The sequence below is a fragment of the Halichoeres trimaculatus genome, unplaced genomic scaffold (assembly GCF_033239565.1).
Source record: "Halichoeres trimaculatus isolate MK-OKI-2021-1 unplaced genomic scaffold, fHalTri1.1 fHalTri1_scaffold_1, whole genome shotgun sequence".
NCBI classification, from domain to species: Eukaryota; Metazoa; Chordata; class Actinopteri; order Labriformes; family Labridae; genus Halichoeres; species Halichoeres trimaculatus.
Genome location: NW_027437179.1, coordinates 12,828,629 through 12,845,211, shown reverse-complemented (window position 1 = coordinate 12,845,211; position 16,583 = coordinate 12,828,629). Strand labels below are relative to the sequence as shown.

The window sequence follows — 16,583 nt, the reverse complement described above, 5'->3', positions numbered from 1 at the left end:
TGTCAGGTATGCTTGCGGTTCAGTTTAATATTTTATCACTGTAGGTTCCAGCTTGAGTTTAACACTCATTTTGGGTCTTTTGATGAATGGAGCTTTTAGCCACTCTGGTTTGGCGTGCTTGTCCTATTGCACTGAAAACCAAACAGTTTAAAGTTTGATTCAAATAATATGCAGGATGTTGGATAAACTTCAAAAAACACTGCTTTTCAGTTGTACTGCTTTCATCATTTGCAGCTGTAGACTGGTAAAGTAAATGTGTTTTTCTCAAATAAGCAGACACTGTGTGATTTAGCTACACAATAGTATGAAAAAAAAAGACAGTATTTTTTTTTTTTTTTTTTTTAGGATGAAAAACAAAAACAATTACTAGAATTAATAGCATATAATTTTGATTTCATGCTATGTTTTCTGTTCTTGATGCTGTCATACTTTATGACCTTTGAGTCTATTTCCAGCTCGGAGATCAGATCACCCCTCTGTGTGCCGACAGTGCTACCTAGCACAAGACGATCTGGACACTCTGTCTCAGAGTCTGTCCTGCTTTTCAGTCAGAAGACACAGAATCTGCATGCACAGCGGTCAGTGATCAGTGTGTTCAGGTGATGAGCTGCTATTAAATATGATCAGTTTGACACTTATTGTAGATGATTCATAAAGAAAGAGGAACTGGTGACATGACAGCATGATGATGGTAGTGCAATTTCAAATACAAAAAGATGAAGTTTTGGTCTGTTAATGTGATTTTTAACCCTAGTCACAACTCCATCAAAGAGTCAGCATGGTCCTTATCAGACGGACACAGTTTAAACATGGCCACTCAAGAAGGAGGAGGCCTTGCCGACAGTTAACTGTATACAGCTTCATCATTTCTCCAGAAGAGGGGAAATGTGCTGTTCTTGCCACAGCATCCTCAGAAATCCACCGACAGCAGTGGGAAGACTTCTGACATCAACAGTGAGAATGTGATGTTGCAAGAGAAGCTTTGTTCAGCTGTTGTATGCCTCATCTTTTCTGAAGGTGCTGTGAATAAAAACGACAGCAGGAACACTTTAACAAGAGGGTCACAATCCAGCGATGACGTAAAGAGCTGTTTTATCTGATATTTGTGAGAACAAATGTTCTGAGTTGTCAAATATTTTAAAAGTTTCCACATCTTATCTTGACCTTTACATCACTGTTTCTGAATTTTATTCGCTGCTATTTAAACGTCAGGGAGAGGAAAGCTTCTCTTTAAGAGGAATCTCAATGTCTGCACATCAGCTCTGCAAAAACAGGCTACACACCTCCAGCTAAATAATTCATTGGATTTGTTTTATTGCAATGGTTTATGCTTTTCAGTTAGACGCCGGCTTAAGGTGGAAATACATTTTAGCCCTACAGCTGGATGACTCAGCTTATTCTGCTGAAGTGCCACTAAATCTCCATCAGCTCGGGGCTCTGTTCTGTAGCTAAGCATGACCTCTGACACCTCAATGGGAGGTGGGCAGGAGAAAAGAGCAACCTCTCCACAGGGATCTATACACAACGCAGGAAATATGGGGACACAATCTCCTCAAAACATCCTTCATGTTCATTGGGCTGCAGACTGGACACGTCATGGTCCGAGACAAAACGCTGTGATCTGCAAAGACAGATCTGAAAGCATAGCTATACATCGATGCTATGGTTTGGCTTGCTTTATGTGAGCTACTTGCAGAAAAAGTTAAAGTTTTCATATTTATGAGGGTTGAAAGACTATTTATTAAGGGTTAAAAGTAGTGCTGCCAGGCGATTAAAAAAATTAATCTAATTAATTACATGATTTGTAATTAATTAATCTAATTAATCGCATTTTAATCTCATATCTGCTTAAGGTCCCAAAATAAAGAATTTGAATTCCAAGGCATTAAAATTACATTAAAAGACATTAAAAAACATTTAAAAATAAGGTGGGAATATATACAACACATTTTAGGTACCGTGAGGCATAAGGAACACATGAAAAAAGTTTTATGGTTCTATCTTTACAAAATCTACACATTCCTGCACCTAAGATAAGCTGCTTTGATTTTTAGGACGGTTTTTGCTCTTGTCACATTTTTACTCTATGTGGACTCAATTTTCACTGCAATATGAACTTCTATACTTCTATGAGGTCAGGAGAACCAGGGCTAAAGGCTAAAAACTGTGAGGAACTATGTACAAAACGTTTAATTTAAGTCTTGGATCAAAGAAAAGTGAAGTATTCTCAGTTTTACATGCTCTGAACACACAAACTGTTGCTCATTGGTGCAGAGCAGCCCCAAGCTGAAACATGACACCAGGAAGATGGAAGCAAATTTTCAAAGAATTCTTTAGATTTAAATACAGGATATATATCGATCGTTCAGGGCTTGATTAATGCAGTAAAAAGTGTAGAATTATCTGATTTTACAGAATTGAGCTAGAGCAAACGTTTTTTTTTTTTTAACTTTTCTGCAGATTTTCAAACTATCGCGAGACCTCAATGAGGGTGCGTTACTACAACCTGCGGAGGCAGAGAAGCGCTGTGCCTTATCGATGCCCACGTTAATCAGCGTTAGACCTTAGTACGCATGCGCGAACCTGCAAAACGTTGTGATTTCAAGTAAACGGTCTCTCTCTCTCTGAGTCTCTGCCTTCCGCGCACATTACAAGCACGAAGCCATCGCGAAACGCTGTCCGTCCCCTCTGTTAGCCTCCCTCTTATTGACAAATCAGCAATTTACTTTTTTATCTATTAATTATGACAAATTGTATATGAACAACTGAAAAAAAAATTTTTTTATAAAAAAAAAAATATTTTTTTTTTCTTGTTAGCCTAGGGGAGGCACTGCCTCCCCTGCCTCCCCTGACCGCACACCACTGTTGAAATTACTCCTTCAGTTAAAATAAAGCAAAAAATCAAATTTGTTGTTAAACTCTGGGATTTTAAACAGCAGCATTTTCCATCCTTCTTTATCTCTGATCAAGTCCTCAGTGTAGTGAAAAAAGTCAAATACCTGGGGCACATTATCAGAAGTGATATATGTGATGATGATGATGATGATGATGATGATGATGATGATGTTCAGCATCAGTGCTGTATATTGTATGCACAAGCTAATAAGTCAGCACGTAAATTTCAGATGTGTACAGAAAATGTTAAAACTGAGCTTTTTAGAGCTTACTGTACTCCACTGTACTCTGGGCATTTATGGTGCAACTACAGTAAAGCTAAAATGAAAAAGCTACAGGTAGCTTATAGTGATGCTTTCAGAATATTTCTGAAATTACCTCGATGGTCGAGTGCAAGTTACATGTTTGTTTGTAACAATGTGCCCACAATTGATGCTGTCCTTAGAAACTATATGCACAAATTCATAGGTCGTTTGGTTGATTTAGACAATGAAATAATAATGTCACTTACTCAGCTCACTTTTAGGTTTGGTTTTGTTTTTTTGTTTTTTTAAACCCTGAAACTATATTAAAAAGAAGACTGTCATGCTCTTCATGAGTGAAATCCAGTGTACTCAGGGCAGTTTTTCACTCCTTTTCAAGTTGGGAGACTGCTCGGCCAGAGAAAAAAATAACTTTCCAACATTATTTAATGGATTTATATATGTATGTAAGTATATCGAAACAGAAAAAATCCTGTCACACACAAAGGCAAAAGAAAGATTTTTAATGCCCAGAAATGTGCTTCAGCACATATTAAAATCTGACTTTACTTTGAGGTTTTCTCTTTCAATTTGAATGCTTAGTGACGTCGGCATTTCAATTTCTGGATGTGGAAAAAAAAGAAAGAAAACACCACTTACTGTCGGGCTAATAAAATTGCATCCCCTCACAAGTAAAATGACTGCACTATATATCTTCAATTTCCATCTTCATTTACCCACTTCAAGGCTGCAGCACAAAGGCCTGAGAGCTCTCTGATGGGGGCTGGTGCTGAATGGTAAAACAGCTCGACAAGGAGCACGCAAATTAGGTTCGCCTCTCCCGTCGATAGCAAGTCTTGACATTGTGCAGGTCTGGAAATTAATTTCCAGTCAAGTGTGTGTGTGTGTGTGTGTGTGTGTGTGTGTGTGTGTGTGTGTGTGTGTGTGTGTCTATCAATGGTATAAAATGGGGGACAGGGGATTGTTAATACCAACATGTGGGTCATATCGTGAATGGAAAAATGAAAAGTCTTTCAAAACAGGCACTCAGGTATTTCAATGGTCCAGCAGTGAGGGATGAAGAGACGATCAATTTGACCTCAGAGCGTCACAGTCAGCCCATCCAGGAAGATGGCCTCTTAAAACTATATGGCAAAGCTCCTATAATTATATGGAATGGGGAACATATATCACGCTGAGGGCTGTAGTATATATTACACGGTTTATACTGCAGATTTCGATGAAAAGGCTTGGCTGCTGAGACTTGATGGAGGTTAACGTGAGCAGTTAAACTTTGAGACTCAACCTCATAATGACTTCCAGTAAAGAAATTAAAGTTACATTCACAGAGCAATAAGATTGATTAATCTGTGAGCATTACGATGTCCAATCATTGCATCATAACGTTGGACAAATAATCACAAACTGACAGTTAGGATGAGACAACAACAAATCTCTGGAGTGGAAAAGTTTGAACACTTTAAATTATAGTATGAATCAATGTTTAGTAATAAATGTAAAAGCTGCCCTTTTCGTTTCTCGCATTTTATTATGACAGTGACCGACAACAGTGCTTTCAAAATCCTCTGTTGTACATATTATTTAGTGATTGCAACATCCCTCCATTACTCCTGACTGTGTTAAGAATTTATTGAGAAAAGTCGAACAACATTCTGTCCTGCAATCCAGACAACAGCAGCAGAGTATATCTTAGCTTCTGATCGCTGCTTAGTAACTGCAACCATAAGAGGCAGATATAACAGCAACAGTGTGAAGAGTTGTTCTGAATTTATGGTTAAAAGTGTGTCAACTGCAAAGCTCCGAAAATAAGGAGAGCTGATTAAGGGCGTGGTCACACTGGACACTTTAGAGACTTTTAAAGTTGTTTTTGTCTGACACAGCCCTGTATCATATCTGCCACTGTTTAAAAACATTGATTAGAGGAGTGGCCGCAGCGCTGTCAACGTGCTTGTGCATGAAGTAAACCATGCTGAAGCCCATCTATCCAAAGCATGCCAAAGAGGAGAAGTGAACCGTGCTTAAACACGGCACACTTGTGGTCACACTGACCAAACAAACTGACCTTAAGCACTGTACGTTTTGCCAGAGTGACCACATCTAAATATTCCTGAAGAAGTCTTGCTAACCTTGTTTAATATTACCTTTGGTGGAAATGAACAGTTTGATGTACAGTAGTGGCAAAATTACCAAAAAACCTGACGGGTCTGAAAGTACTGACCCTTTTTTTTTTTTTTTTACCTTCAAAACGAGATCATGAGATGTGCAGATGGTTGCTTTGAGAACAACAAATATCAGATTAAGTGAGTCTTACTGTTTTTATCTATTTTGAACTTCATGATTTGGTTTGCCCACTTTTTACAACAGTTACAGCCTCACATGTCTCTGGCATTGGGTCAATACATTTTCTGAGAACTTCAACACTAATGTTATCCCATATCTTCTGTTTCTTGAGACAAAGGTTGTTTTTTTAAATTATTTTATTTTATTTTATTTTTATTTTTTTCAGTAGATCTGTCCACTTAATTTTACAAACCTGCTGGTCTGGACTTGAGGGGTCCAGTACATCATTTTCAGTGTTCATTTTTATCAGGAAAATGACTTAAATCTCCTTGTAATGACTCTGTTCTGTTTTTTATGGAGCATAATGACGACCTTGTATGCATAAATCATTTTTAACAGTCTTCTTTTATAAACTTGTCTTCAATAACTACATTTCTCCATAGCTTTCTCTCTAATTTTTTTAAAGTTGAAGGAACTGTTTGGCCACATTTTGGCCACATCCACTCTTTGTGGAAGAATGGCTGAACATTTTAGAAAAACAAACTCATTGAAAAGTTGTTTTATCGCTGATGATGGATCAAGCCAAGATGTTAACCTTGTCATGTTTTCTAGCATAAAACGACAGATTATCGAGACAAGTTTTAGTCTTACTTTTAAGATGTTAAAAAAATCCACAGCACAGCCAATTAAAGAATACTTTAGTTGATGTCACGAGTTTTCAGCTGATGTGGTGTACTTTTGGAAAAGCAAAGCATTCTGTTATTTATTTAATGATACCTAAACTAAACAGCCATCAGACAGAGTTTGAGTAAATTCAGACTGTGTCATTTTATTCAAGGTGTGTCAGAGCCTAATGCTGAGTTTGACATACAAACTCATGGACCCAGAATCCAAAACCATTGGATTTAAACAGCTGAATGTTTTATAAGTTTTAAGTTTCATCGTTAGTGATTGGAGATACATCTGTATTCAAAAGCATGAAGTTCCTGATCTCGCTGGATTTCGCAGTAAACTTGTGCTTTTCGAGTGGCTTGCTACTTTTTTTAATATTTCAACAAAGCTTTTATAGTCTCTAATTTTCTTGTATTAATATTCTCAAAAGGCAAAATGTCAGAGGCTCCCTCTTGGCACACAGAGCACACTACTTCACAGATTAATTGTGGGCTGCAGTGATAGTAGGAGCAGGCAGCGGGGGTGACGGTTTGAATCGTTGCCTTTCTCCGTCTCTTTGTCTCCGTCTCTCATTCTGGAGGTATAGGGCCGTCCCTAGATAACTCTTGTCAGCATTGTGCCTGCTTTTAATCTGCCATTCTGATCAGGCAGAGGGCAGAGCAGCCTTGGCCCTGCTGAGGTCCTGATTGGAGTTTGTCAGACCTCTGGAGGACATGATTAGAACAAGCTAATTAGAAGAGAGGGAGAAAGTTTAGGAAACTTTGGAGAAGTCATCAGAGGGGAGAGACTGTCTATTGAGGAACAGTGAGGAATAATGGAAAAGATTCTGATGATAAGGACCAGTTTTAGTTGTCTGAGTCACAAACAGAGTCCTGATTTGTCCCCTAAGTTTGTGAAAAAAAATATGTCAATAAGCTCTACAGTGATCTAATGGCAAGAATCTGAAAGTGAGACTTAAATGAGAAACTCCATTCAAACCATTTATTCATAACACAAGAAGAGTTATGTCATTGCACATGTTAAGCTTACAACATTCAAGCCCTTATCTTCTACAGTGGCTGTGGCCTGAGCATGAAGTAACTGAAAGTTTGTAAACAATGGTAACCTGGAAGGAGGTTAGTGTTAGTGAAGCATCGGTGGTGGGGTTTTCACCACAACTGTTTCTTTGATAAAAAAAGGGCATAAACCTTTAATGCACACAAACCTTGTACTGACATGACAGCAGAAGACTATTGAGCTTACGTTGTGTATGAAATTCTCCTAAAACACATGACTACATCAACTTTTATGTTGCTCGTATTGGCCCCAAATGAATATGACATAACATTCACCCAATCACCCTTTGAGTAAAAAAGACCATGGCAACAAATTTAATATTATTTCTCCATTTAGTTAAAAAAATCATATTTACTCCCAGTTCATCAATATAACAGCTTAGAGTCACTTAAAGAGGGTAAAAGAATAGAATTTGTGTTTAAATATCTGGTACGTATATAAAACACACCAACACCATAGACTGTATAATACATAGAAATTGTGTCTGTGGAGTCATATCATCTTTAAAGGGGCCATATCAGAAATGCTAAACTAAACCTAGCTTTATTTGATTTAGGTAAAGAGGCAGGCCTTTAGCTTCTTTGAAAACAGACTGACAGGATGCCCTCCTGTCAGTCAAATCAACAATGCCCTTATATGGGCAAAACTTGTAACTTTGATACCTTTGAAGTTAAAGAGCTCTTGGGAGGAAAAAATAAATAAAATAAAATCATCCCCTGTAAGATAAATGAGCTATTCAGACTCAAACTGTTTTTGAAACAGGTTGTAAATCTGTTTATGCTCATTTCTCGCAACTGAAGTTTGCCACTTCAGCACATGCTTCCCCAGTCCCTGTTTCTGTGTTCCCCTCCCAAAATGTTGCTGGAGGTCAGTGTCAGGTATGATTTTACCAGTGGGGAACCTTCAGGGACTTCTAGGCCTTCAGAGAAGGCCTTAAAAAATCTGGACCAAAAAATATACGTATCATATATTTATATACATATAATTTCTCATTTAGTTGAATAAAATACATTTAATACATCATGTAAGTTTTGAAATTAAGTGTACTGCAAAGTTCACTTCAGCAATGAAAGGGTTACTGTCTTGAAACATGTTATCTCTATCTGAGCCCAGTTTACTGGCTCGTTAAGTGGTTAGGACTTCACGAAGGCCAGGCTATGTGTTTTGGTTTGGAGAGAGACAGGAAAATTGACCAATCACGATTTGATTTTTGGGGGGGCGGGACAAAAACAGAAGAGCATAGGCCTTCGTGAAGTCCGAACAGTGGGCAGAGTGGTGAGAGCGGTGAAAAGAATGGCAGAAGACGAGAGCGAAGTTGTGGCTAGCTTATTAGCATCTTTTTCAGCGTGTGCGAGTGCTTATGTCTTAATACTTCATCTATCACAGGCACTGTGTAAGACATTGTGGTTTGAATTCTCCCTCTCTTTCACTGGCTCAGTCAGTCTCCTCCACCTGAACTCTCCCCTGTTTTAAAAAGAGAGCGCTATCGCGTACACACGCAGCGCGTATGCGCATCAAACACCGAAGACAGACAGAACTTCACAACAACACACGTTTCACTATTTTAGAGTCAGCCTTCTTACTATACGATTCACGCTGCTCTAAACCCTCCTGATTGAAGAGGATGCTACGTAAGAGCAGAGCTACGTTAGTTTAACTCACGACACGTCATGTCAACACCAAAAAAGAAAGACAGAAAACAGCTAAGGCTCTGACAAACTCTTCATCAACAAGTGCGACAGTTATCTGTCTCCCTCTCTGAGGTCTCCTGCAGCGTCTTTGGATCAAACCAACTAAGAGAGAGGGGGTGAATGGTTTTTGAGTTTTCGATATAACGCCCAAGTACGAAACTTGATTCACTTTCAAAAAATATTAGCAATCACAGGAGCGTACTTAAAGTTGGGGGACAATCAGGAGAAATCACAAGCTAGGAGAACAGCCAGAGAAGGGGTTTAAAAAATGGGAGACTCCCTCCTTATTCAGGAGTGTTAGCAGCCTGCCAGTACTCTCGATGGGTAAAAGTCACAAGTTTATGTTTGACACAGATTGACAAAGATAAAAACTAAAGACATTTTCTCGATCATTTTAGGTTATTTTAGTAATTTTTGTAAACTCACTTAATAATGTTAGTCATTGTTTTATGTGAAGCCTTTTTTATTTTTATTTGATTTATTCAATGAAAATGTTTTTTGTTAACTACTTTTTTCCGCGATGATTTCTTTTCTGGGCTGTGGTGAAGGCCCAGCTGTAGTACTCACGGTTCGCCACTGGATTTTACTATACCCGGGAAATGTCTGTTGAGTAAAGTCATAGACTGTAAAAAAAAAAAAAAAGGACATCATCTTGCTCGGCTTGAAGTGAGGACACCACAAAAACTGCTCCTCCTGGTGGCTGGCTGCAGTGTAGGTCAAAAAAATCAAACTCTCCAGCCATTTCAGATGGGCTGTGGTCAAACTTTAAAAAATTAATATACATCATAGTAATGTCTCTCACGTCTGATTGTTGTGGTGTTTTGAAGATACTATTTGGCTGCCTTGTATTCTAGTCCAATTTTTTTCTGAAAAGTTTCATTTCATTAGTTATCCGAGGTTAAAGACAAGGTTTACGTCACGATTGACGATGACTGACGGCTGCCATTCTCAAGTATTTTTTTTTCCGGGAATGTAAAATATGTTAGGAGGTAGAGTCAAGAAGAGATTAGACTCTCAAAAGAAAAAAAAAAAAAGATTATTATTTTTGTCACCCACCTCCACTTAGATTCTCCCAGAATCCCTCACAGTCTCTACTGCACAGACTCTGGCTGTACAACTGCTACAATGGTGGCACCTGTGACGGGGGAATTTTGGCTTCAAAACTGTACAATGGTAAAAGGCGGAGCCACGCTGTCCACTCCATATTGAGTCTATGAGTAAAATTAAGAACCTCTCATCCACACCACGGCTCTCCAAAAATCAACATGCCTTTGTTAACTTGGCTTTGGCCATTTTTGTAGTTTATTCCTACACCATACAACTCTCTCCACCCATCATTTGCTAACCAAGCAGTCTGACCCTCTGACAAACATCTTACTCTGTTTGTACAGATTTGACTGACAGCAAATTTGAGCCTTAAACTTCTTCACTATTTAGTTGAGCCAAATATTCAACTTTTTTTTGGTCATCTTTTGAGATGGTACCAAGTACAAAACACAAATACATGTTTGTTGCATTTTACAACTGTTGAGTGTTAAATATTTCATAGCAAGCTGTAATGCTTTCTTCAAAATTGTACTTTGATTGCTTTAAAGCCGAAGTCCATAAGAATAGTGCAACTCAGAAAGGTACAGAATGGTTATATATTGAGGCAGAGTGCCACTGACCGATCTGCACTAACAGATCAGTCTGGAGTGGGAACATTTTTGCTGAACAGAGGATTTATTTATGTGTTATTGGTCCATGCTCTCCACAGTATGGGTGGACGTGTCAGCCCAAAATGCTGGTCAGTTATTTCTCCAAGCCAGAAATACAACTTGTTCTCCCTTTGGTTCCTGCAATGACATAAAAACTGAAACATCCACCAGTTTGTCAGCCGCTGTCTCTCCATTGTTTTCCCCTCTTGCCTGTATCCAGCCCACCATTACATCAGCTTCTTATGTAAGAGCAGCGATCAAACATGTGTGGGGGGACAGCAGGAGAGCATCGGTAGATCTTAGTATCAGCAGCAGCAAGCACTAAGTGAAACTGTCACCGGCTCCATTTTTATCCACAAGCTTGTGCGCTCTCGCAGGCTCAACGGGCAACCAATTAGGGTTAGACGAGCCAGCGGAAATATTGAAATAAATAAACTAAAAGATCATTCGTGGCCCGGGGCTCGCATTGCTGGCGTGGTGAAAGATTAATGCTGCCCCTCTGAAAAACTAAAGCCTCCAAAGGGACAGAGGAAGTGGCTTTTTTTCCTCGTCTGAAGTAGTGGTGAAATAAAAAAGAAAAAAAAAGGCCCGGAGACGCCTCCAGGCCAGAGGAGCGCTGAAGAGAGATGAGGATGAGAGCTGCTTAAAAGAAGAAGAAAAACAGACAGAGCGAGAAAGAGGAAGGCAAACATATTGCATTGACAGTTGCACATAAATGCTTTCACTCTCAAAGACACACACCCACACACAGCTTTGTCTTACTGTACTCAGAAAGCCTTCCACTTACTCAAATCTCTGTCATCTAAGCCCAAACCCGAAGCACGGGCCTTTGAACATGTATGTTCCAAAATAAAAGCTGGTATTCAATAATGTTGGAGTGTTTAATTATAGCTGACACAATGAACTCACTAATTCCCTCTAATTACCGCGACTTCTCTGTTCTCCTGCTCTCTATCACAGCGAGCAGCTATGAGCGAAATTACACTGACTGCTGAAGTTTTGTGCAGAAATCGTTGAGTTGTAATTTTCGGACGGTCTCTGAAAATCAAGATAACTGCAAACCACCAGAAACAACACTTAACAAAATCAGAAATAAGCAAGAGAAACTAAGGGCTGCAGGGGGTCAAGTACGAAACACGCCTTTAGTTTTGGAACAACGAAATGTGCTGCTGAGATGGAGGAAAACCCTTTTTGCCATGGTCTGTGGGTCTTATGTGAAGTGCAGGTGCAAACCAATTCCAAATTCTTAGAAACGGACCATCCAATATTTCCAATCTGAGTTTCTGAGTTTACTGGCTAAGCACAGTGTATCCCACACAGGGAACTCTACCTATCAGGGCAGAAACGTCAACAAGAAGCAAGAGACGAAAGAAATCCTGACAACACTCTTCCTTTTAGTAACACACTACTTTAATACTGTTCAAGTACAACAACTGATGAAAGGCTATATTTAAAAAAAAATATTGTGAATGCAGATGTTTCTGTTGAGACAAAGGGCTGGATACAGATAGGTTTCCATTCAAGTCTATGTCAACTTAAGCTGGATTTGTTCTGTTGCAGTTCTGCGCGGCTGCGTGGCTTTTTGCGTAATCTCAGCGTAGGAAAGATCGAGCCTGACAGGAAGTCGTGACCAGAAACTTCCTAAAAACACCCAGTAACTTTCAAAATAAAACAAACCGTGTCAAAATCAGACCGTATTTAGCTTGACTACGACGACAAATGGACATAATGAGCAGATCCAGACCAGGGGCCAACAGGTTTAAGGTTCTACAGCCCAACATGAATGAAGAGAGACTTATCGATGAAGTGGGAAGCGCTGGAACTTCTTGGTTTCACGGCTCAAGCTGCCTGCCAGTCATACAACTTGTCAGACTGAACATGCTGGTATGAGTTGACAAACGCAGTCAACACACACCAGAGCAGACATGGACTGCAGATGTATCTGGTGTATTTGAGGTGTGAGAATTTGGTGTATGACTGCAAAACAAACAAAAAATAAATAAATAAATAAAATAAATAAACCTAGCACAAAAAGTAAGGAAGCTCTAATCATCCAATCCACCAAACAAGAGTTAATGGTAGAGTAAGCTATTCGGCATTGGTAGAGAAGATTTGGCAAAATATTTCATGGGCCCAACCCTTGCACTCAGCTCTGCTGCTCATCCCACAAATGCATGTTCCTGACAAATGTGGCACCATTTAAGATAAATAAACCTTCTCATAGTAGAAGCATTGTCACCACAAAGAAGCAATCTACCAAACATGTTTTCCTACTTTTTTGTTTCAAACACAGCTCCTTCTAACATTCAAAGAGCCTTATTCTGGACGGGACAATGGGGGAATAAATTTCATTGTGGTTTAAGGACTGGATCTCTGACCATCCTTGGTTCTTTGGGACACATAAGCCGCGTTTCCACCAAGCAGTCCGGGTCGGTTCGTCTCGGTACGGTGCGCTTTTAGCGGCATTTCCACTGACTCATCCCAGGACGGATCCCTAAAAACCGAGACGAGCCGTCCCACTTTTTTGGGACCCTTTCGTATGGGTGCCAGACTGAACCGATCCGCTCTCGGGAGGTGGAGCAACACACTGCAGACGGTTGATTGGTCAAAAGAATCGTCACTTACCCCGACAGTGGCTGCATTTCTCCTGGCGGCTCACAGACTTCTCTGAAACGAAGCTTGATTGCACTTTGTAACAGAGAGTTACATGAAAATCACAGAGAGGACAAAATGCTGCATGTCTTCCATCTGTGCTCTTTGTTTACTGTGTTGCGTTTTCTTCTTTGTTGGATTTAATAGCGGGATAAGCTGCTGCGGCGTCGCGCTATCGTTTACCAGCTGCAGCTTTCGGCATCCGGCTTACACGCCGCCCACCACGAGAGGGCACAGTCTGCTGTGGAAACGAGATCAGGCTCAACTGTACCAAACCGTACTGAACCGACCCGGACTGCTTGGTGGAAACGCAGCTATATATGCTTTGGACCTTCCTTGTCTTAACTTTTGCTTTGTTTGAATCTTTACAAAATAACATCTAAAGGCTGTATTATGCTTTCTGCAGGAACATTACACACAGAAATGAGATGCACGAAATCAGCACGAGTAATCGTGTGTGGCTTTTCTGCTTTTTGACACTCTTCACGGTGTCTGTTCCCAAACTGCAGGGGGCAGTGTAGTGCAAATGCAGGTCTACCACAGTACTTAACTAGAAGGGAAGCATGTTTTTACACATTTTAAACCTTTTTTTTTTCTCCAGTTCCTCTTCTCCGTTGAGTTTTAGGAGATGCGGGACATGGGAATTTTCCACGTGAAAAGAACAGTGCGGGGGACGAGGCTGCTAAAATGATGTCATTCATCTGCAGGAAGCCTCCTGTGAACCCCACGGATGCTTCAAGCATAAACCAAACTTCAGTAGGGAAACAAGCCTAACTGCCAAATGCTGCACTTTAAAATAACATGCTCAAGGTGCATCCAATTTATCTGTAATGCACAAAAAAATGTGATACTCTTAAACCATAATAAACACACATGATTTTATCTGTATGAATTGTGAATGTAATACTTTGACTTTACAAAAATTGAAATGTAAAAGAAAAAAAAAATCACATTTGATATTATTTGGTTCAGTCTGTGACAATTACCTGCAGACTGATATTTTTTTTGTTTTATCTTTCACTGCAAAACTGCCTGTAAAAACTTAACCAGGTATTAAGACTAAGCTTTCAGATATAATGTGATGCCCCAGTCCTTTTTCTGTAGCTCTATGTAATCCTTTTAATTAAAATAGTTAATTTCATCCAAAGCAAATGGTCAAACTGAGCAAAGAGCACAGAAGGTGAGGTCGGTAGCACTGACAGTCATAACTGGGGAAGGGATGATACTTTTCAGCCTATTCAAGGTCAAAACCCTGAACATTACAGCGTCCCATCTGGGTTAGGTTAGGGTAGGCTCTCGCCAGGCTTCAGGAGAGTCATCCTCATTACACTTAAACTTCTGACCTCTGACCAGAATCCACAGACACAAATGTTCCCTTTGATTATAATTCACAGTGCATCCTCCTTCTTTAATCAGAAGTTGTTTTTATGTCTCAGCAGCATTCAGGCTGAGCGCTGAAACTGCTCCTCAGAGCTACGTGCTTTCTTCTACTCTGCAGCGACCTCTGTGACCCCGTCTATCGTATCATCACACGCAAACCCCTCTCTACGGCCATGGTCAGAGCAGTAACAAGCTTTATGACACCCTCATGACAAAAATGTTCTCAGTGTGTGCAGAGGTATTGATTTTTCTACAACCTTGTCATTTTCAACATGTCAATACAGGTTTGTTGGACTTTCTGTCTTTGTTACAAAGGCTCCTCCACTGTTCTCGTTCCAAGGTTTTGATCCCACACATGAGACATCTCAGTTTCTCCCATCTACCCTCCAGATATTTCTCAGATCGCTGTTGCTCTGCTGCATGAACTGACTACCTACCCCAATGTGTGTGTGACTCAATAGCTGAAGGCATCCAGAGAGTTCAGAGCCTCCCAAAAGCTTTCCATTTGGAATACTTGACCCATAAACGGTCACATCTGATCCCGAACACATCCCTTGCTGCTGCTGCTGGTAGCTGTTTGTGCATTTCTGACAGCGATGTTGGCAAAAGAAAATACAAAAATGAAGCGAGGAGTTCTACAGATATATAACTTTTCTTGCCATTTTTCGTTGCTGAAAAGTTTCAAAATATTCCATGACATGTGGGAGTCTGAGGGCTAACCACAACGTCCACACAGCAAAGACTCAAACTGGTTCTCAGAAGCACACACACACAGTCTCATACCTGAGTAGGCCCAGTAGTTCTCCTCCGTGGCAGCTCTCCGGTGTCGTGTTGCGCCCATCGTGGCACTGTGAAGGCCTTGGATAGGGGCTTGGGACTCTGCTTGGCTTCCTGTCAGCGCTGCAGGGGAGGAGAACACAGGGACAGACGGGTTAGAATAAACAGCAGCAGAGCTTCTGCAGCACTCATCTGCCCTGCCTGGATACCTGCTGGGCAGGATGACAGCCAACTGTGTCCTTAGCTGCCTTACCACGCAAGCTGCCTCATAGAAACAGCCACCAAGGGAACAAAGGTCAACAACAAAGAATAACTACGCTGTGAAGGAAACCTCACCTGCATTTAAGAGCAACTGCAGTCCCTAACGTCAAGAGGGAAACCAAAAGGATTAATCAGCATCAGAAAAGCACAAAGAAATAACAGAGAGCAGGAAAAAAAAACATCAGAGGGAAATAAACAGAAATAATGCCAGCTTAGACCGGATTTTCTTTGAGAGGTTCTGAATATTAGTGTGATAGCAATAAACAGACTCAAAGTGTTTGATGTATTGTGCTTTACTAAAATGAGAAAGCATGCTTAGAGTCACTCAGTGGCTAAATTTAGTAACATCCTCTCCAGTTTAAGTCGCTGCATAAGATTTCATGATGTGTAAATGTGAGCGTTCACTCAGTGATTGTGATTATTTAATACAGTGTGGCCCAGGGCTCTTTTTTTCCTGAAGAACAGTGCTGGGAGCTCGACCTGAGGGGTGATCACTGCTGATCCTCTCGTTCACTCAGCTCTTAGCTGTTTTTTTTTTTCCACCACAGTATGAGGGCACAGAAATCCAGACGTGCTGAGGAACTTCTCCGCTGCTTTTAACGATTACTCGTCATTTTGACCTCAAAGATGAAGTTTATGAAACTTCTCTCTAAGTTTAGTTCTGAGTGACTGGAGTATGTTCACGATGTTTGTTATATTGGCTCTCTCTGGGAAGTGCAATAAGACTCACTAACGCCTTGCTCACATTGGCACCGGTACGGTTGCTGTCCGGATACGGTGCAGATTTTCTGCGAGCTGCCACTCACATCAGCTCCAGATAGAGGCTGTGGCTGGCTCTGGTGCCGGGAACGGAAAGGGCACTAGCGAGAGTAGAAGCTCACGTGGGTTCACGTTCTTGTCTGGACTTGCGCGAGAGCTTTATTACTCTAATGTTTATATTTTTAATAATGTTTCTTTTT

General features: G+C 40.4%; 1 protein-coding gene across 2 annotated transcripts in view; it reads right to left on the bottom strand.

Moving 5' to 3' along the window:
• The window catches only part of LOC141787971 (receptor-type tyrosine-protein phosphatase gamma-like), a 613,454-nt gene that overhangs the window by 463,390 nt on the left and 133,481 nt on the right, over positions 1-16,583 (bottom strand). The window contains exons 1-2 of one of the 2 annotated variants that reach the window (XM_074666750.1): positions 15,582-15,585; positions 15,370-15,487 (exon numbers count right to left, since the gene is read on the bottom strand). In XM_074666750.1, the coding sequence (XP_074522851.1) occupies positions 15,370-15,427 (58 nt within the window). In that variant the 5' untranslated portion in view covers positions 15,428-15,487; positions 15,582-15,585. Of the gene's footprint in view, positions 1-15,369; positions 15,488-15,581; positions 15,586-16,583 lie in introns of those variants that run through there. The other variant, XM_074666742.1, reaches the window with a different exon arrangement.